General features: G+C 43.3%; 1 protein-coding gene and 1 long non-coding RNA gene across 11 annotated transcripts in view; one reads left to right on the top strand and one right to left on the bottom strand.

The window, feature by feature from the left end:
• Ak9 (adenylate kinase 9) overlaps nucleotides 1–17,395 on the top strand; it is a 134,202-nt gene extending 116,807 nt beyond the window's left edge. For 4 of the 8 annotated variants that reach the window (XM_076917161.1, XM_076917159.1, XM_076917160.1 and 1 more), the window contains 6 exons: nucleotides 9,164–9,360; nucleotides 10,736–10,905; nucleotides 11,776–11,874; nucleotides 14,322–14,424; nucleotides 16,017–16,131; nucleotides 16,912–17,395. In XM_076917161.1, the coding sequence (XP_076773276.1) occupies nucleotides 9,164–9,360; nucleotides 10,736–10,905; nucleotides 11,776–11,874; nucleotides 14,322–14,424; nucleotides 16,017–16,131; nucleotides 16,912–17,114 (887 nt within the window). In that variant the 3' untranslated portion in view covers nucleotides 17,115–17,395. The remainder of the gene's footprint in view (nucleotides 1–9,163; nucleotides 9,361–10,735; nucleotides 10,906–11,775; nucleotides 11,875–14,321; nucleotides 14,425–16,016; nucleotides 16,132–16,911) is intronic. The other 4 variants (XR_013105481.1, XR_013105480.1, XR_013105483.1 and 1 more) reach the window with 3 other exon arrangements.
• Nucleotides 15,581–22,917, bottom strand: LOC143435304 (uncharacterized). 3 transcript variants are annotated; one of them, XR_013105486.1, is made up of 4 exons: nucleotides 22,798–22,902; nucleotides 21,172–21,474; nucleotides 17,001–17,083; nucleotides 15,581–15,926 (listed from the first exon to the last, which is right to left on the bottom strand). It is a non-coding gene; the product is annotated as an uncharacterized LOC143435304 (long non-coding RNA). The 3 variants fall into 3 exon arrangements; XR_013105487.1 differs by lacking the exon at nucleotides 21,172–21,474 and having other exon boundaries at nucleotides 22,798–22,917; XR_013105485.1 differs by lacking the exon at nucleotides 22,798–22,902 and having other exon boundaries at nucleotides 21,172–22,791.
• Nucleotides 22,918–22,944: the final 27 nt, after the last annotated feature.

Raw genomic sequence — 22,944 nt, 5'->3', positions numbered from 1 at the left:
ACCCTTCCCCAAACAGCATCAACAGATAGGGACCAAGTGGTCACACACAGGAGCCTGTGGGACATTTCAGCCTCAAACCATGATATCATTGGTCAGCTGGTTGGTTTGTCTGTTTTTATGCTGTTGAGTGGTTCACGTGTTCTTTATATATGCTGGTGTTAGCCCCATTCTCAAATGCTGCACTGCAGGGTCTCTCTTCTCGCTGGTTACTGTCTTTGGCTGTGCAGAAGCATCTTGGTTTTGATCAAGGAATCACTTTATCAAATTTGCTTTTCTTGCCTGTACTTTTGTGGTCCACTAAAAAAAAAAAAATGTTGCCTAGACTTGTTAAAACTTTTCATCTTCATGTGTTTCCCTGTCTTTCTCGCCCTCCTGCCCTCTCTTCTTTCATCATCCATCCATCCATCTATCCATCCATCCATCTATCCATCCATCCATCCATCCATCCATCCATCCATTCATTCATCTCCTTTCCCTTTCTCCCATGTTCTTTCTCTCCCTCCCTCTCCCTTCTCCCTGCTTTCTCTCATTCTCCTTGACCCCTTTCCTCTCCTCTCCCCTCCCCAGGGCTTTTTGTGTCAGGATCTGGCTCTATGCCCTAGGCCTTGCAACTCACAGAGACACTACCAAGCGCCAGGATCATCAGCATAAACTTCCTGTAGTTTTAGATCCTCAACACATTTTGAGTTTTTTAGTATTTTGGTTTTGTTGTTTCATAGGGCTGTTGTTGTTTGTTTGTTGTTGTTGTTGTTTTGTAGACTGAATATAGGGCTTTTCACATGTTTAGCTAGAATAGATAGCATTGAGTTATATGCTATGTTATTTGTTTCCTGTTGCTATGGCACCTACCTGAGAAAAACAATATAAGGAGGCGATCTTATGTGAGCACACTCAAAGGTCTGAGCCCATCCTGTCTATTGTGATTGTTTTGTGGGTGTGGCAGTTGTTTTGTGGCTGTAGTAAGGCACCCACGTTACTATGGGAAAGATGTGGAAGAGGAATCTTTGTCATTGTGTTGTATCCAGGAAGTAGAGAAGAATAGGACCAATGAGTGAAATACACCCTTCCAAGTCATGCCCCAATGACCTACTTCTTTATTCAAGTTGTCACTACCCCCAAGATGATGTCATCTCCTGGAGATCAAGCCTTCATTATGCATGAGGGATACAGCCTTCCATCCTTGGCTCCCAAAGGCTCTTAGCTGTCCCATAATGCAAAAATGCATTTAGTCTATCTCCCAGAGCCTCCATTGTTCAAAAGTCCAAATTCTGCATCTCCTCTGAACCGAAAGGCAAAACTTTCTCATACAACCAAAAGGAAACTTAGATGTGCTGAGATATGACAACACTGGGTAAATTCCCATTCTAAACAGGAGGAAGGGATAGGAGCCCAACAAGACATCATTGGACCAAATGACACAGCCACAGCTCCATGGCCAACATCCAAGACAGGTAGTGTTCTCATCTAAATGAAAGCAGGGTTGAGCAGCCCCACCCCACCCCCAAAGCTAGCTATGGCCTCTCCCTTAGGCTGGCTCTATTCACTCCCGTCAGCTTTCCTCAGCAGAACTTCCATGTTCTTGGCATTCATGCCTGCATCTCCATTGCATCTGAGACCCCATTAACACAGCTTTGTGCAACACCATTTCAAGAGCCACCTGGAGAGATGCTGACCTTGCCACACACTGACTGACCTCCCAGCCCTCTTTTAAAATCTCAGTGGAAGTATTTATGGCCCTATAAACTCTCTCCTTAGTCATACCTGAAATGGCTGATATCGTTGAGATCATCATTTATTGATTTGCTGGCTTTTTGAGACAGAGATTTGCTGTGTCTCTCAGACTGGCCTCAAACCCTGGCTTCCTGAATGCCAGGGTTACTTTACATCACTACACCTAACAGGCAAACTCATCTTCTAAGTGAGCCAGCCTTTAGGAAGGCAAGAGAAAGTGAGAAAGCCAGCAAGACAGAAGCCCTGGCCTTTGGAATTGGTCTAATATCCTAGGGCTACTATGAAAAAGTGCCCAACGTGAGTGGGTTAAATGACAATGATGTATTGTGCCGCAGTTCAAGAGGCAAGAAGTTCAAAAGCAAGGTGTTGGCAGTGTCCTGCTGTCTCTGAGGACTTTATGGAAGGACCTGCTACATGCCTCTCTGTTTCCAGCCTAGCCAGCAATCATTGGCTAAGGAAGTCACATAGCAACCTTGTCTCTGTCACTGAACGGCATTCTTTTTGTCTCTCTGTCATAAGTCATGCTCCTTAGTCTCTTTGTCCATCTGACTTTGTTCTCAAGGTTACATTCAAAGGTGCTATGAATACTTCGGTGTCTTTTCTAAGAAGACACAGTAGAACCTAGCAAATAATCCTGTGGTAGAGATCACATTCATTTGTTTGTTTTTCCTGACAGGATCCCATTCTGTAGCCCTGGCTGGTTTTGAACACAGAGAGATCCACCTGCTTCTCCCTCCATTTTTCTGGGATTAAAGGCATGTGCTTTGGATATATCCTTTTTTGTTTTCTTTTTTAATTGGCTGTTTTATTTATTTACATTTCAAATGCTATCCCCTTTACTGGTTTTTCCTCTGCAACCCCCTATCCCATCCTCCTTTACCCTGCTTCTATGAGGGTGCTCCTCCACCACCCACCCACCCACTCCTGCCTCACCACCCTAGCATTCCTCTACACTGGAGCATCAAGCCTTCACATGGCCAAGAGCCTCCCCTCCCATTGATGCCAGATAATTTGAGCAGGCCAGGAATTTGAGCAGAAGTGGTGGTGTTACCTGTGCACAGGTGTGTCAGCACTCCTGGGAGACCAGCTCTCTTCTGGCAGGATTTGGGTATGGAGAGTGTGGCACAAGGTCAGCTCCAGGCACAGATGGAAACCGGAAGGTAGGTTTTCATTAGAAACAAATACCCACATACAGAGGGAACAGATTTATAAGGTATGAGAAACAGGGCATAGACCTACAACAGTACCAGAGATGGGGCAGCCCAGCGTGTGTCCTTTCAGTGATGCTCACAGTACAATGACACAGTGAACCAACCAGATGTACGTTCACTCAGCGACAATCAATACCAACATAATCAGATATATGTTCAAATTAACAGAGTAATTAGAAAAATCAGGCGGCAAGAGTTTTATATAGAAAGTATCACCATGACTTTGTCCTCAGGTGAGTAACACCACTCCAGAAACCTCTGAACTCTGAAAAACACAAAGATGTCAGTAAACTCTATCCTGCTGCCACTTTGAACACTTCAGAGTGGACCAGCACCTAATGGAGTGGTCACAGTTCATGGCTTGTATCTCTTTATGTGACACTCAGAAGTGGAATAAAGGCATCTACTCAGCTCTGTTGGCTCAGTTGAGTCACAGATCTTTCCACTTGGAGACTCTTGTATTCCAGCAGTGTACAGCCTCAACACCATACTGGGACGGCTGCTGAGGCCCCACTGGCCATTGCTTGCTTTTAGAAGGTCAGTGGGAGATGACAGCCAGTAAGACAGCGTTTCCCCATGCCCGCCCTGTTGAAGAAGGGTTATGATTGCTGGACTGCCATTGTCTTGGTGTTGTGTTTCATTGCTAGGAAGAGACACCATGACCAAGACAACTCTTACAAAGGCAACCATTTAACTGAGGTTGACTTACAGTTTCAGCAGTTAAGTCCATTATCATCATGATGTGAAGCATGGCCAAGTGTGGGCAGACATGGTGCTGGAAGAGCCGAGAATTCTACATCTTGATCCAAAGAAAGCCAGGAGGAGACTCTGGATTCTGCAGGCAGTCAGGAGAGGGGTCTCTTCTGCACTAGATGGAGCCTGAGTACTAGGAGCCCTCAAAGCTCGCCTACACAGTGACACACTTCCTCCAAGGCCACCCTTCCTAATAGTGCCACTTTCCATGGGCCAAGCACATTCAAACCACCAGAGCAAATTAATCTTAGAATTGTGTAGACAATACTTGTACAAATATAAATATGTATACATGTGCATGCATGTGTGTGTTCGTGTGTGTGTGTGCATATTTGTGCATGTGTTGCATGTGCATATGCCCACTCACACAGATGTGTGTATGTATGTGTAGCTATTGTATACATATAAAATATACATGCATACATAACTATTATTTGTTAGATGTATATAGTTGATGATACTTTAAAACTAGAACAAAATAGTCAACAAAGATAAATTATTTAAGTAAACCATTTATACTTATATGCATAAGTTAATGGTCATATATTTATAGTTTATATATTTGTGTAGTAGAATACTATGCATACATTCAAAGGAACCGGGTAGCTGAGCATCGTAAAGCACTCCTATAATTTCAACACCCAGAAAGCTGAAGCATGATGATACCACAGATCAAGGCTGCCTGAGAAACATGAGAGCCTGTCTCCTTGAGCAGAAAAACAACCCAAAATTACCATATCTAGAGAACTGTGTCAACAAAGAATGATGCCAAAGACAACAATGAACTGATAAGTCAAGTTGTAAGATAATGCTTACTTGTAACAGCCTAAGTACAGTGTCTTAGTTAGGGTTTCATTGCTGTGAAAAGATACCATGACCAAGGCAACTCTTACAAAGGACAGTGGGGGCTGGCTTACAGGTTTAGAGGTTCAGTCTATTATCACCAAGGCAGGAGCATGGCAGCTTCCAGGCAGGCATGGTGCAGGAGGAGCTGAGAGTTCTGCATCTTTTTTTTTTTTTTTTTTTTTTTTTTTTTTTTTTTTCTTTTGGGGGGGAGAAATCTTTATTGGATATTTTATTTACATTTCAGATGCCATCCCCTTTCCCCATTTCCCCTCCCTAGAAAACCCCTATCCCATCCCCATGTCTCCTTTTTGCTTTTATACTATTTTTTTTAATGTTAATCAAAGGCTTTATAAGTTTGGTAATGCTCAATATCAATCAGAAGTGTAACCCAGTACCCAACCTATATATATATATCAACTGTCTTTGACTGGCGGGGACACGCAAACATCCACCTCCATGTCCCCCTGCCCCCCACTCTTGTCACCTAGCTCCTCCTCTCCTTCTCCTCCTCTCCTTACTCCTCCCACCTTAACTCCTCCTACATATCACCCTTCCTGTTAAAATAAAACTTTTCTCTTAGAATACAATTAGAGCATAACTATACCAATTTGTGTCAGTAAGATACAAGATAGACCTAATACCCAGTCCATCATTTTGTTGACTAAACAGAACCTCTGTCATCCATCCTAACTAAAAGACTTAATTCTGAACCTGGCTTTTTTTTCTTGGCTTTAGAATGAATGTCAGCTGAAAACCATCCTCTCAAACCTTTTCTCTCAAAGTAAATAGCCAGGATTGGCTATGAGACTATAACTCTTCAACCCCGTCAGAAATCCAGAATGACTGAGTTAACTGAAATTATGGGAAGCACAAAGCATAGCTTCTAAAACTTAGCCAAATTATAGAGACTGCTGAGCACCTGGACAGTCCCTATACTACAAAACGTTGAAGCATTCAATCTTCAGCCTTCTGGCCCAGGATCATCTGACAGACCGAGTGATGCAGAATTATTAAGGGCTGATTACTCTGTCTTGGCAGATATAATCAGTCGACTATTCGGCAAGTGTGTCCTTTTCTGGACAGTAATTTGTCTGTAGATGAAAAGAGGTAATTCTTGCCTAATGGCTGTCTCACCACAACTGGAGTAACTCCAAGATGCTCAATTTCTTCTTAGAATCCAAGACAGGAAGCTGTCAGGAGCAGACAGGTCTCTAATCAAAATGGACATTAATACAGAAATGTTTGTAACATCAATTCTGTGGACTTCTGACATTTTGATAAAAAACCAACTATCCATGTAAGGCAATCTGGACTATTGTTTGTTAACTCCTCTCAGCTTAATAAAATATAGAAAACACCCTAATAATAAACTCAGAGCCATAAATTTGCTATAGGCCCTTAACTCACAGGCTAACCATCTCAAATAAATTTTAAAAAGTTAAAGAAGGACTGGGTCTAAGCCTTGTATTCCTAAATGTATTATATAGACACAATGCCTATGAGAGTAACAATATTAATCTCACTTTTATTTATATCAATAAGAAGCTCATACCAATGAAAACCTTAAATCTGAAATCAAAGTAAATTTTGTACCATTTAAAAAAATTTCTACCAATAGGTTATGGCTATGCAATAAATCCTAGCTAATCTTCCCTGTTCCAACAAAACCACTACTTTTCCCTAGAAAGACAGCCCAATATTAACCACCTCAGTCCCCAAGTCCAGGAAATAGGGGCACCAACTCTTCATTAACTTCTTTAAGCTGATTATGGGAGTTGAGATATTAGAAGAGGGGCAGGGAGAAGAGTAAATTGATAAGCCTCTGACGTCTGTGTCTTCACTGCATCCAGATGCAATTCCAGGACATCAGAGGTTCAAGCAGGTCTGCTCAGCTCACTTGATGAGTAGATACACCTAGGCTGTGTATTCTGCAATATACAATTCTCATAACAAATATTAATATCAAAATAATTTGTGTTTGAATTCTGGAATCTAGTCTTGTGGTGGCCTGCCTCTATCATATCTAATCCATATAATTCTGGGAGTTTCTATGAGGGTATGCTCCTACCATCCTCCCATTTTCACCTCCCTGCTCTCAAATTCCCCAACACTAGAGGATCCAATCTTTCAGGTACCAAGGCCCTCTACTTCCACTGATGCCTAACCCCTTACCCCATCTCCTCTCCTCCATTTACTATGAGGATGTGCTCCCACCATCCTCTCATTCCCACCTCCCTGCTCTTGAAATTCCCCAACACTAGGGAATCCAAACTTTCAGGTACCAAGGGTGTCCACTTCCACTGATGCCAGGCAAGGCCACCCTCAACTACCTATACAGGTGGAGCCATGAGTCCCTCCCTTTGTGTTCTCAGGCTGGAGATTTTAGAATGGCTACTCCAGCTTGTTTCTTAGGGCCATTTGCTTGAAAAATTGTTTTCCAGCCTTTTACTCTAAGGTAGAGTCTGTCTTTGTCACTTAGGCGGGTTTCTTGTATGCAGCAAAATGCTGGGTCCTGTCTATGTATCCAGTCCATTAGCCTATGTGTTTGAATTGGGGGGTTGAGTTCATTGATGTTAAGAGATGTTAAGGAAGAGTGATTGTTGCTTCTTGTTATTTTTGTTATTAGAGGTGAAATTATCTTTGTGTGGCTATCTTCTTCGGGATTTGTTGGAAAGGATTACTTTTTTGCTCTTTCTAGGGTATAATTACCCTCCTTGTATTGGAGCTTCCCGGCTATTATCCTTTGTAATGCTGGGTTTGTGGAAAGATATTGTGTAAATTTGGTTTTGTCGTGGAATATCTTGATTTCTCCATCTATGGTAATTGAGAGTTTTGTTGGGTATAGTAATCTGGACTGACATTTGTATTCTCTTAGGGTCTGTATGACATCTGTCCAGCATCTTCTAGCTTTTATAGTATCTGGTGAGAAGTCTGGTGTAATTCTGATAGGTCTGCCTTTATATGTTACTTGGCCTTTTTCTCTTATTGCATTTAATATTCTTTCTTTGTTTTGTGCACTTGGTGTTTTGATTATTATGTGACGGGGGGGTGGTATTTCTTTTCTGGTCCAATCTATTTGGCGTTCTATAGGCTTCTTGTATGTTTATGGGCATCTCATTCTTTAGATTAGGGAAATTTTCTTCTATAATTTTGTTGAAGATATTTATTGGCCCTTTAAGTTGGGACTCTTCACTCTCATCTATACCTATTATCCTTAGGTTTGGTCTCCTTATAGTGTCCTGGATTTCCTGGATATTTTGTGTTAAGAACTTTTTGCATTTTGTGTTTTCTTTGACAGTTGTGTCAATATTTTCTATGGTATCTTCTGCACCTGAGATTCTCTCTTCTATCTCTTGTATTCTGTTGGTGATGCTTGTGTCTATGACTCCTGATTTCTTTCCTATGTTTTCTATCTCTAGGGTAGTCTCCCTTTGTGATTTCTTTATTGTTTCTACTTCCATTTTTACGTCCTGGATGGTTTTGTTCAATTCCTTCACCTGTTTGGTTGTGTTCTCTTGTAACTCTTTAAGGGATTTTTGTGTTTCCACTTTAAGGGCTTCTACCTGTCTACCTGTGTTCTCCTCAAATTCTTTGAAAGTGTTATTTATGTCCTTCTTAAAGTCCTCTATCATCATCATTAGAAGTGATTTTAAATCTGAATCTTGCTTTGCTGGTGATGTGGGGAATTCAGGACTTTCTAATGTGGGAGAACTAGGTTCTAATGATGCCAAGTACCCTGTGTTGCTGATGCTTATATTCTTGCGCTTGCCTTTTGCCATCTGGATCTCCTTAGTGCTACCTGCCCTGTCCCTGACTGGAACCTGGCTTTCCTATTATCTTGGTTTTATCAAAACTGTGTGGGGTGGGTGTTACTACTAGGGTAAGAGCTGGGGCCCAAAATCTGCTCAGTGCTCTGGGCCAGGAGTGACTGTCTGGGTCCTAGTGGGTCCCAGTTACTCCCTGTTTGGGGCGAGCATTGCTGTCTGCTTACCTAAGATCATGCCAGGGTTAGAGCACCTGGGAGCCCTGCTTCCTCTGGGTTCTTAGAGATTGGGGGGCAGAGCTGCCGCCCGGGATCTGCCGATAGTTCTGCATCTTGATCCAACTGCAACCAGGAGAAAAACTGACTCTTCCAAACTGGGCTGAGCTTCAAAGCCCACCCCAGTGACACATTTCCTCCAACAAGGCCACACCTCCTAACAGAACACTCCCTATGGGCCAAGCATATTCAAACCACTACATATAATATATGCAAAAGACATGTATATATGCAAATGTATAGAGAAAAAAAAGGCTATAAACCCAACAGTGAGTGCCTCTCACAGTGAGTAGTAGGCTAGAGGCTGCAGGCATGAAGAACAACTTTTGTTTGTTTGCTTGCTAGTTTGTTTTAAAACAGGTTCTTACTATGTAGCCCAGGTTGACTTACAATTTGAAGCAATCCTTCTGCCTCAGCCTCTGGAATGTGGGATTATAGACCTCCACCACTACATGCCTTTATAGTAACAGTTTGTACTCTATCGTTTAGAATTTTAATGCATAGCGTCTAACTGAAATTATTTTAATGTTTAATAACTGTATTTCCTGTGAAAACATATAGTAACAGTTAATGTTGATAACAGGGAAAGCCGCATGCATCGACAAATTATGCATCACGCCCGAGGAGCTGATTTCGCGCCTGGGAGAGTTTAAACAGTTCTGCCCTGTCAGCCTAGCAGAATCGAATGAACTAATTGATTGCTCTGTAACTAGCAGCTTGGAGTTTGCAGCAGAGTTCAGGGGACACTATTATAAAATGAGCTCGCAGGAAAAGCTAAACGTACGTCTGTTTCTCACATAAATATTCATTAAGGAAAGAAACTTACGTGTCTTGAGCTTCATCAAATGAGAAAAACAGGCACCCTTGGGAATGCTCAGAGAATTGGGACCAGGAACCCCATCACTGGAGCCTGTGACTCAAGGATCTGTGAGAAACTCAAAGGGTAGCCCTGAGACTACCCAACACCCAGACATATTTAGAAGGCTTTGGTCAGTGGTGGATCATGGGTAGCCTATGAGGCGGGGAAAGCCAACCGTTGGGTGTCACCAAGGGAGGAGCTATCACCAGATTCATCCTACAGAGAGACACCCAGGGGTTCAGCTTCAAGGGCCGAGGGAGGAAAGCGCAAGTCAGTAGGAATGAAACAAGAGCTTGGCTGTTGTCTTCCATATTTAAAACAAAGAAAGAAAGAAACAAACAAACACAGGAGACACTAGAATTTCCCAGTTATCCCCAGCATCTGTGAGGACTGGTTCCAAAACATCCCCTCCAAGAGTCCCAGAGTCTGTGGATGCACAAGTACAGAGGAGGGTGGCATTTGCATATAAGCTAACTGCACACATCCTCCCTCATCTGTTAAGCCACTTCTAGATGGCTCATAATACCAAATACAGTGTGAATGCCATGTGGGATTCACACTGTATTTGGTATTGCCAAATTTGGGAATGCCAGTTCATTGTCACACTGAACTGCTCAGGGGATGATGAAAACCAGAAATACCATACATGTTCAGTAAAGAAAAGGTGTTTTCCTGAATATGTCCAATCAGAGTCTGAGGCCTCAGAACCCACGGATATGGAGAATGGTCTACTTGTACCCTTGGATTTAAAAGTCCAAGCATGTACTGATCCCAACATTTTGATGCCTGTGACTGGATAATATATAAGGGTTTGTAACTGAAGACAGTAATAAACCCTCACCCGAATACTTGATTTTCCTCTGAAGAATGAGAATTTTAATTTCTTTCCTGGGAAGGGAGCTTACTTCTTCTGGCTCATAGCAAAATCACAGAAGTTTCAAAGCAGAAATCATGCAGATACTCTGTGCCTTTGCCCTTTGCAGAGCAACTACAGATGCTGGAGGACCCAAAGGGCAGAGATAGGCTGGCAGATGTCTAAAGACCCTCCAGTCCTTGTCGTAGAGTAAGAACTAAAAGTAGTCTATTTTTACGTAAGAAGAGTAGTATATTTTTACTTTAATTGCTTGGGATTATTGTCCTGAGAAACTTCTTATGGGAGAGATTACAATAACTCCTCTCAGATGGCTTGAAAGACCACTGCAACAGGAAAGGGGCTGGATAGCCTCCAGTGATGGTGTCCTTGGTGAGTTATTGCTGTTTTAACTGCTTTCGCTGCTGCACCTCTTTTCTTAATAGAAATTTCTGAAGGACCCAGAGTTGTACGTACCTCCCTTGGCACCGCATCCACTCCCGCCAGATGACATGCTTCCTAAAAGGCTGACGCTGTCAGAGCTGAAGAGTCGCTTCCCTAAGTGTGCTGAGCTGCAGGGCTACTGCCCAGTGACTTACCAGGATGGAAAACAAAGGCAGGTCCTCACACTCATGGGACAGACATGCCCTGCTCAGAGCCAGTGGACAACCGTTCTAAGGATTTATTCTTGTTCAATAAGTGTGCTGAGCTGCAGGGCTACTGCCCAGTGACTTACCAGGATGGAAAACAAAGGCAGGTCCTCACACTCATGGGACAGACATGCCCTGCTCAGAGCCAGTGGACAACCGTTCTAAGGATTTATTCTTGTTCTCATTTATGTGTGTGAGCATACGTGTGTGCGTGCACATGTGTGTGTGTTTGTGTGTCTGTGTGTGTGTCTGTGTGTGCATGCGCACACGTGCATGTGTAAACCAGAAGTCAAGCTGGATTGGTCCCTCATCCAGCAAGCCCCAGAGATCCACGTATCTCATCTTGAATGGCACCTTTTAACTTTTCCACTTCATAGCGGAAATCAGCTCTTCCTAATGTAAGCTAAGTAAGAAAGTCACGTTTTAAAACTAATATAATCTGATTTTCAAATATTGTTTTCAATTATGTTTCATACTACATTGAAGCACTTCCCTTTGAGAACTTTGTTAGTTTACATCACCCAGAAAGAGAACTAACGCCATGAGCAGGTGCAGAAGCCAGAAGAGGGCATCTGATCTCTTGGAACCACCCACCATGGGTGCTGGGAACTTCTACTGCCTGCTTCAAGATCAACCCATGCTCTTAGCCTCTGAGCCGTCTCTCCAGCCCAGCACGTCTTAACACGCTCATTACTCAGGGAAATGCTCCTGTCTTCCTTGAACCGCACTCGTAGAAAAATGAAACATTTTTGACATGCAGTACACTTTAGTCACACAGTACTACATATTAATTATACAACACATATTAATTTCGCAGTGGTTTTTTGATCTTTCAGATATGAAGCCCTAGTGCCTGGTGACATCCAGTATGCGGTAGAGTATCGGGATCGCATATTTATTTGTGAGACTGAAGAAAAACTCCAGAAATTCTTGAGGTGAGATTATTCACCAAATTATAAATATGTTTATTGTCATCTGTGTTTCATGTACCATGCTTGGATCTGTGGGATGGGAAGGGAAGGAAAGTCATAAACACACACACACACACGTGAATACACACACACACACGCACACACGAAAGTCATAAACACACACACGTGAATACACACACACACACACACGCACGCGAAAGTCATAAACACACACACACACACACACACGAAAGTCATAAACACACACACACACACACGAAAGTCATAAACACACACACACGTGAATAAGTACTGGGGCTCTAGGATGTATGATAGATTTTGAGGACCTGACAATAACAGGATATTATGGAGCCTTGTCTTAGGGTTTTACTGCTGTGAACATACACCATGACCAAGGTAACTCAAGGTTCAAGGACAACATTTAATCGGCTGGCTTACAGGTTCAGAGGTTTAGTCCATAATCATCAAAGCCGGAACATGGCAGCTTCTAGGCCGGCATGGTGCAGGAGGAGCTGAGGGTTCTACATCTTCATTTGACTGGCTTCCAGGCACCTAGGATGAGGGTCTTAAAGCCCATGCCCACAGTGACACACCTACTCCAACAAGGACACACCTTCAAATAGTGCCACTCCCTGGACTAAGCATATTCAAACCACCACAGGCCCTAAGAGTGAGGAAGGGCCTAGTACTCTGGCATGGTTGGATTGTGAGTGAGGCCTGGGAATGGACTAGAGTAAGAGACTGAGAGCCAGATTCCAAGCTGATGGGCCTGCAGTCAGCCTGCCCCTGGAGACACAGGAACTGAGAGGAAATCACCATCGTGTCTGGCTGTGACATAGTGGCAGGGTAAAGTGCAGAAGGCCAAGGAAAAGCACCAATTGGCATTCAGACTTTATCCCAAGAGCTGTAACAGCAGCCTGTCTCTAAGCTAGGTCAGTGTCAGAGCCCATTCTGCTTAGGAATGAGATCTCCATGGGGTGTTAAGAATGGGCTGGAGGCAGAAATGATGTTTTCAGTACAGTCATTCTAAATGGAATATGAACTCACATCCCAAGAACCTCCCCTCTTCCACCAGAAACCCTCCTCCCACCAGCACACATGGTCAGAGGACACCACAGAGGTGAAGGTGAAGAAGAGTAGAGACCTGGGGGAGGGAACCTTCTAGGAAGCCTTGGGAAGTGAAGCTAGACTAGGGCTGACACTTACTTGAGACTGAGCTTATAGCCTGATACAGGGGATGGGGGGAGGGTTGTCTTGACAAGTGGAACTGGGGGAGCCTGGAGGAGTGGAGAGGCTCCCAACCAACCCAGAGGAGCACACAGCTGCAGCAGCCAGGGGGGAAGCTGCGAAGGAAAGCGAGTCAGACCAGAACCAACAGGATTGGTACGTATCACTTCCAACCATCCATCCAGCTTTTCCCAAGAAGTCAGAAACCAAATCCCTTCAAACTTTGTGACTTTAAACATTCATGTCTGGTTCCAAAAGAAAAACACTGTGTAAACAGAAGCTGTGCCTGAGCTTGTCACTTCTAGAGGGGCTCGGGGCTGAAGAAAACATGAGAGGTGTTAGTTGCTAGATGGTGTTAGAGGTGTTAGTTGTTAGATGCAGGATTGGAGGTGAATAGGTGAATTTACTATGTTTGGTTTTGGTTTTGATTGGGGGGAGGGGGTTAGGGGTGGGGCTGGTTGATTGGTTGGTTTGTTGTTGTGGTCAGGTTTCATTCCATAACCCAGGCTGGCCTGGAATGTACTCTGTAGCACAGGTTAGCATGCTTTTGCCTCCTGAGATCTGAGTTTACAGGTCAGCACATTCAGGTATTTTTCTTTTCTTTATGTGGGAATTCTGAGAATGTTGAAATGCAAGTGCATTGGAAGGATCCAATAAAGAAGGATGTGCCAAGAGGCCGGAAGAGAGCAACACAGCTACAGTAAGGGACCCACAAGAGAGTACAGCTCAGATTCAGAGGATGGGTGCAGACCGCTCTTAGACAGGAGGCAGCAGCTGGGAAGAGGACCCTGAGTCTGGCTCTGATCTTGATCAGCAGCCGCTGGAGAAAGCTCCATTCTGGTGCCCTCTATCCTGAGCACAGGCGTCTTTGGAATGAAGGTGCCACTTAGATAATTCAAATTTTGTAACAAATAAAAAAGGTTTAATATAATTGCTGTGAAAAGTACAACATCTGAAATAGGTGATCAAGACTGGGACCCCAGACCTAGGTATGGTGGCCACTCCCCAGACTCAGGATAGAAACAGAAGAATTAGGAGTTCAAAGTTGCTCTTAGCTCAAAGTGGGCTACATGAGACCGTGTGAAATCAAACAGCAAAAGAAACTTCGAGGACACCCAGTCTTCCTCCGGGAGGTAAAGCAAGCAGTGAGCTTTGTCTCATCCTTGTGTCTGTGTGCACAGGATGAATGTGTGAGCACGTGGCTAACAGCTTTGTATTCTTAGGTCGCCAATGCAATACTGGGACCAGAAGCTTCCACGCAAACTTCCCCCGCTGAAGGAATCCATCCACCTCACCAGTCTGCCTTTGCCTGGGTATCTGGAACAGGTTCTGTTGTGTGGCTTTCTATGATACATGTTACAAGAACTCAGGGGTGTCTTCTAACAGTAACTTCCACTTTTAATACAGTGAGGTTCCAGGCAAAGTTTCCTGATTTTAAGATTTATTTATTTTATTTATATGAATACACTGTCACTGTCCTCAGACACACCAGAAGAGGGCATCAGATCCCATTACAGATGGTTGTGAGCCACCATGTGGTTTCTGGGAATTGAACTCAGGACCTCTGGAAGAACAGTCAGTGCTCTTAACCACTGAGCCATCTCTCCAGCCCAGTTTTCTGATTTTAAGTAGTAAACCACTCTTCATTTATAGATGGCCGTTAACATAAACTCTGTGATCTCCTATATTTAATGCCTGGAGCTGCACCATAGTAAAAGAGAATGGATTGTCTTAAACCTATTTACATATAAACTGGATGCAGAGTTTAGCGTCTTTTTTAATTTTAGTGTTGTTGGGGTTTGTTTATTTGTTTGTTTTTAATGTTTGGAAATGTTGTGTTAGCCTCCCAAAGGTTAAATTACTCTGCAAAAGAGTTAAGTCACAGTACCAGGATAGGTGAAATACAAAACCCATGTTTTATCTCAAATCCACATTAAGCTGTCTGTTCAAATCACATTTTATTCATCTAGATAAAATTATTTTTAAAGGTAGTAAAATTTGTCATAGTCAAATTTTCAAATTTATTTCAAATTTATTTAATTTTTTAAATTATTATTTGTGTGTGTGTATCGCTCCATGTGCATGTGCATACACTCGGTGTGCACAAGGGGGACATGTGTCATGGCATGTGTGGAAGTCAGATGACCACTCTGCAGACTTGGTTCTCTCCTTCCAGTTTTACGTAGGCCTCTAACCTTTACCCACTGGGCCATCTCACTAGCCTTCTAAAGTTATTAATTTTTTTCCTGCAAAATAAATGTCAAAAACTCAGTTTTACAACTTTGTCCCAACTTCTTGAGCACTTTATTTTTGTCAATTTCCCTAGAAAGGTAGCCTTCAATGACACGTACCTGAGCTACATAGCAAGAATGCCTCAAAAAATTCTGAAAGAAAACCAAAAAGGAGAAACGGAGACAAAGCTAGCCTTCCCGGGCTCACTGCTGACATGCCAAGGAAGATCACGCGGGGGGGGGGGGGGGGGGGGGGGAGCGTGTCTCGCGCAGGGAGGCGTGTTCTGACACGGCCGCCTGCTTTATTAGAAGGCCTCTCTCTTTTACCTTCATGGCTTTAGGAACTTGGCCACAGTGACACTGTGGTCTCTGGGACTGCTTGTCATGTGGCCAAAAACACAGAGTAGGAGGCCGGCCACCAGTGCCGACCACTCAGATGAGCCAAGGCAATCCCTTCTTTCTTTGTTAACTTCAAGGCACACGGCCACCACTAGCCGGCATTATGTCCGTTTATATTTCATTTCTTCATCAAATGTAGTGTGTTTCTTTCCTGTTGACTAGATGGCTCTCTAGTCAGCACCATCCCAGGAAGGCTATCTGATGAAAAGAAAAGGGCTTTTATCTATCTGCATTAAGAATGAACTTGAACTCAAATATACACTGATTTAAACTGTCTCTCACCTGCAGGGGACAGCAACTTCCCTGATCAAGGCAATGAATGCGGCAGGGAACCTGAAACCCAAGCTCCCCTTCCTAAGTGTGAGGAGGTCCGTGCTCCTTTACATAGCGTTTCATCTCAAAGGTACGCCGCCCTATTCAGAAAGGCGTGGTGCACCACATGTGGTAGAAGGGGTTGTTAAACTGGGTTGATTATCGCTTGCATGGGAGGGGACCAGTGGAATACAGGGTAAAAATCTATAGAAAAATATCAAAACTGAAATCCCCAGTTTTTAAACCAAGGACTGTGCACTGAACCTGTGGCGCAGGCCTGTAAAAGCCCAGCAGGAGGCTGGGGAGGATTACTAAGATCAAAGCCTGCCTGGGCTGTGGAGTTGGCTCTAGCACGGCCCACACAACTTAGTAAGACCCTGTCTCAAAAACAAAACTTTAAACCAGGCATGGTGGTGTACTCCTTTAATTCTAATGCTTGGGAAGCAGAGACAGGCACATCTCTGTGAGTTCAAGGCCAGCCTGGTCTACATAGCAAGTTCCAGGCTAGCCAGGGCTACACAGTGAAACCGTCTCTCAAACAAATGCAGAGTTCTAGGGATGCAGTTCAGAAGCAGAGACTTTGCCCAGCATATGTGAAGCCCTAGGTTCAGTCCCTAACACCATAAAATTAATAATGTAATAAATAAAACCAGGGTAATAAATAATACAATCCGAACTCAAAAATCCATGCCATAGAGAAAAGTGAACCAGAAAATTATGATCTAAGATAGACATCCCTCTAACCTATGTGGGATGGGACCATCTCCCCCTCAATTGGGTGAGGTCTAGTTATATATGAAGTTCTCCTTTGTAGAATGGCTTGCTAACCTCCTATCAGAAAACATTCACAACTCTGTGGCATTTTCTACAGCATTTAATCCCAAGGGTTCTGAATATTCAAGAAAAAAATACAAGAAGAAGATGGAGCAGTTTGTGGAAAGATGTGAACTCATAACGTACCTCAGCTCCAAGATGACCCAGAAGTACAAGGAGCCTCAGTTCAGAGCCATCGACTTCGATCATAAGCTACAGACTTTTCTGTCCTTGAAAAACATAGACCCAGTTACTGGGTAGCTTGCTTAGGATACAGAGATCCAAATCCCAGAAGTCTCCAAGGGACAGAGGGAACTGAAGAAGCAGAATTAATACCCTGCAGTTTCTGAAGTGTATTTCCCTCCTGCCTGATGTTGTGCCGATACTGGGCCTCAGATGGACTCAAAGGCCTAACCAGGAAGGGTCACCCTCTGAGTATTCATACAGCTCTCACCTTTATTCCTGTTTTATTTCCTGAATTCGATGCTCCCACAAAATAGGCATTCGTTCTATGTGAGATATTAAAATATGGACTAAATCTATTTTCTTTTTTTTTTTTTTCTTTTCTTGTCCGGGGAGTCCAGGTTGAGACAGGGTCTCTCCACACAGACCAGGTTATCCTGGAACTCACTAGGCAGACCAGGCTGGCCTCAAACTCACAGATCTCCACCTGCCTCTGCCTCTCTAGTACTGATTTTAAATGTGTGTGCCACTCCTAGCCCTGCAGAGATTTGTGTGCTAGGGTTGGGGGCTACAACCCTACAAGGGGAGCCCTCCTCCCTCTCAGAGGTGAGGAAGAGGGGGAAAAGGAGGGGCTGTGGAGGGAGGAACAGGATGGGTGCATGTATAGGGATGTAAAGTCAATTTTAAAAAGAAAAAAAAAGGTGTGTGTTGCTATGCCTGGCCTTGTCTTCCTTTCTTCCTTCCTTCCTTCCTTCCTTCCTTCCTTCCTTCTTTTCTTTTTTCTTCCTTTCTTTCATATTTTCAGTAGAAAACTAGTCTCTGTTAAAGAAAATTACCCATTAAACATTAAAAAAGCTTCAAAAGATAAAACTAATAGAAATCTTGGTCATACTTTTTACATAAGAAATTGTACATTTTCTGAACATAAGACACTGTAATTTTCCCAACAAAATAACTGAAATCCGTAGCAAAAGACAGGCGTCCCCCTTTCTTAACTCTTCCCTGATATATACTTAATATATGGTTCTATAGCTAGAAGTCACCAGGGTTGGAAGAGGAAATGCAGATTTTTATAAACTATGTCAAAAGAGTATAAGGGAGGGGAATACTAAGTTAGATTTGAACGAGTCTTTAAAATATGAACAAATGTTTAGCAGCTGTATAAAACAGCTAAAATGTTAACTGGCAAAAAAGGTACGGCCATAGGGAGGGTTCAGAAAGCCCCCTGCTATGGACACAGCTTCCTAGTGCCTAGAACTTCAGTTTCAAGGAGCTAATGCCCCCTTCTGGCCTCTGAGGGTACTGTACTCACATGCACAGATAAACACACATACCCATAATTTAAAATAATAGAACAAATCTTTAAAAAAAATTGAGTGTGTGCATATGTGTGTGTGTCAGAGAGAGAGAAAGAGAGAGAGAGAGAAAGAGAGAGAGAGAGAGAGAGAGAGAGAGAGAGAGAGAGAGAGAGAGAGAGAGAGAGAGGGATTTAATATATTAACTCTTTAAAAAAAAAAAAAAAAAAAAAAAGCTAGCATGCCAGGCTGGGGATGCCACTTGACCAGAAGATGTTTAGCTCAAATGCAAGAAACACTAGGTTCCAACTGCAGCCCTCATATAAAAACCAGGCATGACCCATATGTGAGATCCCAGCATGGGTTCAAAGTCGTCCTTGGGCTACATAACAACAGTCCAGGCTCAAGTCAGCCCTGGCTATAGGGACCATTGTTTCAACAACAACAACAACAAAAAGTGGAGGAAAAAAGGTCAGAGGAAAAAGGGAGGCAGAGGGGGAGGAGGAGGAGGAGAGAGAAAGAGAAAAGAAAAAAGAAAGTTCCCTAAACCCTATAAGAAGACTGGGAGTTAACTATAAAAATTTTTTCTGGGGATTTAAGCACCACCTATTCTCATTCTCTCTCTCTCTCACTCTAGAACCAGAATTACAGCCGATTGCAAGCTATCATATGGGGGCTGAATCTGATTCAAATCCTCTAGAAGAGCAGCCAGTGCTCTTAACTCCAGAGCCGTCTCTCCAGCCCCACAACCCACATATCTGATTATTTTAGTGTCTGTCATTTACCATTTTCTTACCACCAGACTATATTTTATTGGCCTTTTCATTTCTAACAAGATTTCCACGAGCCGTCTCCTCAGCCAGTGGGGATACTGGCATCCTTCAGCAATTTAGCTTAGCACCATATTCCGTGCCCAATCTGAGTGGCTCCAAGTATTTTGGGGACCCCTAAAAACATCTCACATTCCCCAGGGCAAGTCCACATCCTCTGCACATCACCTGACTGGGGATTAAGTTTGCTAATTTGGATTCTACTCGGTCCCACTGAACCTGAGATTGGGATTAGGAACCCAAGCATAGTACCCCAAGCCATCCCAAGTGGACTCAGTTTGAATACCAAAGAAATACCAGGATGGTGGTCCACATACTTATCAATACGGTGTACACACAGAGGAGGTTACGGCGGGACAAAGGATGCTCTGCAGAGGTGGGTACCCAACGAAGGGGTCTGGAGGATGGAGCTGTGTAAAGGCTTTAAAACTTTGGCTTATGGGGTCATTGTGAGTGAGTGACTGTTTTTTTCTTTGCTTAGTTTCACACTCTTCCTTCATCCCAGATCCTAGACTGACATCAAGCTCTGGCAATTATGCCTCATCTTCTTCAGTGGGAATAACTTAAAATGCTGTTTAATTTTGTACTATTAGTGTGTTAGATTTTTTTTAAAGCTGTGTGATAACTAATAAATTATATGAACCTATGGGGGGCGGGAATTTGCCTTGGGGTTGGGCAAGTTTCTTTCAGGCTGTAGAGCAACCACTAAACAACCTTCCAGTGGTTTGTCTAGAGTTCAAGTTTGCCAGGAAAGAAGAAGCAAGACCAATCACAGAGCTGTTAAGACAGAAAAGGGGAAGGGGCATTCTGCATCTTCTCTCTGAGATGACCTCAAAGACACTGCCCTGTGAGTTTTAGTGCCTCCATTGCCACTGGTTTGGAGATGCTGAATCCAGCACAGGTGTAGACAACTGTCTTCTCTCTCAGGATGATGTCACTGAGCTGAGTCAGGACCCGAACCCCACATGCTTCCCCTTTCTTATCTCTTTCCTCTGAGTAAATACATCTCTCAACAGAGTTCAGGGGACTCAAGCACTGGGAAGCTGAATCTCCCAGGATGCCCAGTGTAGGTCCCTGACACACGTGCAAATGCAGCTGCAGACATGCAAAGGCTTAGACGGGCGAGGTACAGACAGGTCACCATTCACAGTATGTCAGACAGCCTACCACCAAATTATTACACATCATCAGATCAAATTCCTACAAATTTTGTTAGATTCAGTTATTTTACATGTATGCACATTTTGACTTGCACCACATGCATGCCTGGTGCCTTCAGAGGTCAGAGGAAAAGACTGAATCTCCTGAAACTGGAGTTACAGATGATTGTGAGCCAACATGAACAAGCACTTCAAAATTTAAAAAAAAAAAAATTCTATAGTTTTAAATACTTTAAATTGTATAATTTACTTCTTATTTCATTCTCAATTCACTTGAAAATATACTGAATTCAGTAAATGTATTAAAATTTCATACACTCAAAGTGAAGGGGAGGAAATTCAAACACAGAATACCAAGTATATAGCTGGGGATGATGTTTCTGGTTTGGTTTAGTTTGGTTTTCTGCCTTTATAAATGAAGAACTGAATAGAGAAAGATACATCTCCAAACAATTTGGGGGTGGTTCAGAAAACAATTTTCTCCAGCGGGTAACATCCAAATTAAATGACCTATCAGAATCAAGACAGGTGAAATTAGAGGGAAAAAAAATCAAATTTGAAAAATTTTAACCAGGGATAAAAGGCACTCCAAGTACATCAAACCTGTGTTACTGTATGCTGAAAAGCCCTCAGTATAAAAGCAAATGCACATCGTGTATATTCTTAGGAGTCCTCCCAGTCTCAATTAGATTGTTCTTCAAAGCCAACATATACCACATGGGTATAGCACAAAGGATGGGGATTGGGAAACAAGAGCACTACTGGGTCAGTGAGGAGGAGGAGGAGGAGGAAGAAGAAGACAGAGTGGGGAGGAGGAAGAAAGGGTGGGGCTATAAGGCTGTGCTAGTACCGTTGAACACTGAAATTGTCCTTTTGTTCCCTCAAGTCCCAGAACATGATGGGCTTTGGACGACAGCTTCCTCAGCAGATGTCAGCCGACCATCCCAGGCCTCACAGAGATTCTGTTAGCTTCATTGCCACAGAGGACGTCCACTAGCAGTCATCTGCCAGCTAGTCATGAGCCTTCTCCTTCCTCCTGTCAGGTTCTCCAAAGACCCAATCCATCAGGAGGCAGGGGGCAGGGGGCAGGAGGCAGGAGGCTCTCTCTCTCTCTCTCTCTCTCTTTCTCTCTCTCTCTCTCTCCTCTCTCTGCCTTCCGAGGTGGGAAGGGGTAGAAAAATGGAGATTAGATATGGAAAAGAAAAAGGGAAAATTCTGATAACCCACTCACTTCACTATTTTCTCTACAAACAATCTTACTCATAAAAGTGTATAATCTATGCTCTAATATTACCATCAATATCTTCAACACTCTAGATTCTTGCTATGAGCTGACATTTTAAATTCTTCAAAATTCAAAGTAAATAGTTTTAGCATTTTAAATTTTGTTAGTTTTCATTTTATTAACCTATATCTTTACATAACTAGCCACATGCATCTCACGTTTGGTTTGGCCACCTCAGCCTTGTTATCCAACCAACCCTTTCCAATCTTCCTCAGACTGGTTCCTGGTGACCAGCTCCGAGTGACACTGTTACTGATAATCAGCTTTCTCATTTAAATATCAGATTATTTGGTAAATTTGATCTAATTATGGCCCTATGGAGTTTTTACTGCAGTGTTTTTACTGCAATTCTTTCAGCAGAAAACCAAACAAAAACCTATGTGAAAGCTAAGTTGAAAGACTGATCCTTGTTCCTTCTTTTTTTTTTTTTTTTTTTCTCTCGAAGTTGAGGGCCGAACCCAGGGCTCTATCACTGAGCAAAATCCCCAACCTCACAACCACCCTTGTTTTTCCTGGAGTGCAGAAGTCAAGCAGAGCTCCCGGGCATCCCACTCGGATGCCCACAAATCTGAAGTATTTAGAGGCAGGTCCGGTTAAAGGGGAAACCTTGGAGCGGGAAACTGTGGCTTGAGCTGCTTTTAATAAAAAGTAGTAAGAATGAAAGAGTCTGGCTGGTTTTTCCATCTTTAGTTTCCAAATCGTGGACAATATATATAGATAGCAAATTTAGAATCTAGAAGTAAACTAAGTAGAAATAATTGGGTACAAGAGATGCATAAACGCTGAGCGGAAGCTGCTGGCACTGTTGGAAGTAGGTCTGGAAACGAATCTGAGTGGGGTTTAGGAGCGTCAATCCAGAACACAGGAGAGCCACAGCAGATGCTACCCAGGTTTGTATTTGGAGAACTCTCATACCCCTAGGTCTCAGAGGGAACAACGCTGGCCTGAGACAACTGAAACCCTCAATAGTCTCTTAGAAGTGCCAGAAATCTAAATAAAAACTGCGGTCATTTCAGTCACCGTAGCCAAGCCAAGCATTCTAACCCTACCAGGTGGCCACTGGGGTTAACAAGGCGCTGAGGATGAGTGGCTTGGGGAGGAGAGGAGGCAGAGGAGAGACTCATTCAGGAGGCAAATATCTGCTGATAAGGTGTGATGAACGATTGAAGGCACCGCCGTCTTTACGCTCACCATCTAATCAGCGCATTTGGGGTCTACTGAGGTCTCCAACTGGAGGTAAATTTCCGCAGATTGGCAGGTTTCCGCACCAGACCGTCCCTTTCCGGATTCCACAGCAAAGCCCGCCCCCGGGGCGGGGCTCCGGGGTCACGTGACGCG

The sequence above is a fragment of the Arvicanthis niloticus genome, chromosome 20 (assembly GCF_011762505.2).
Source record: "Arvicanthis niloticus isolate mArvNil1 chromosome 20, mArvNil1.pat.X, whole genome shotgun sequence".
NCBI classification, from domain to species: domain Eukaryota; kingdom Metazoa; phylum Chordata; class Mammalia; order Rodentia; family Muridae; genus Arvicanthis; species Arvicanthis niloticus.
This window is presented reverse-complemented; position numbering and strand designations above follow the sequence as displayed.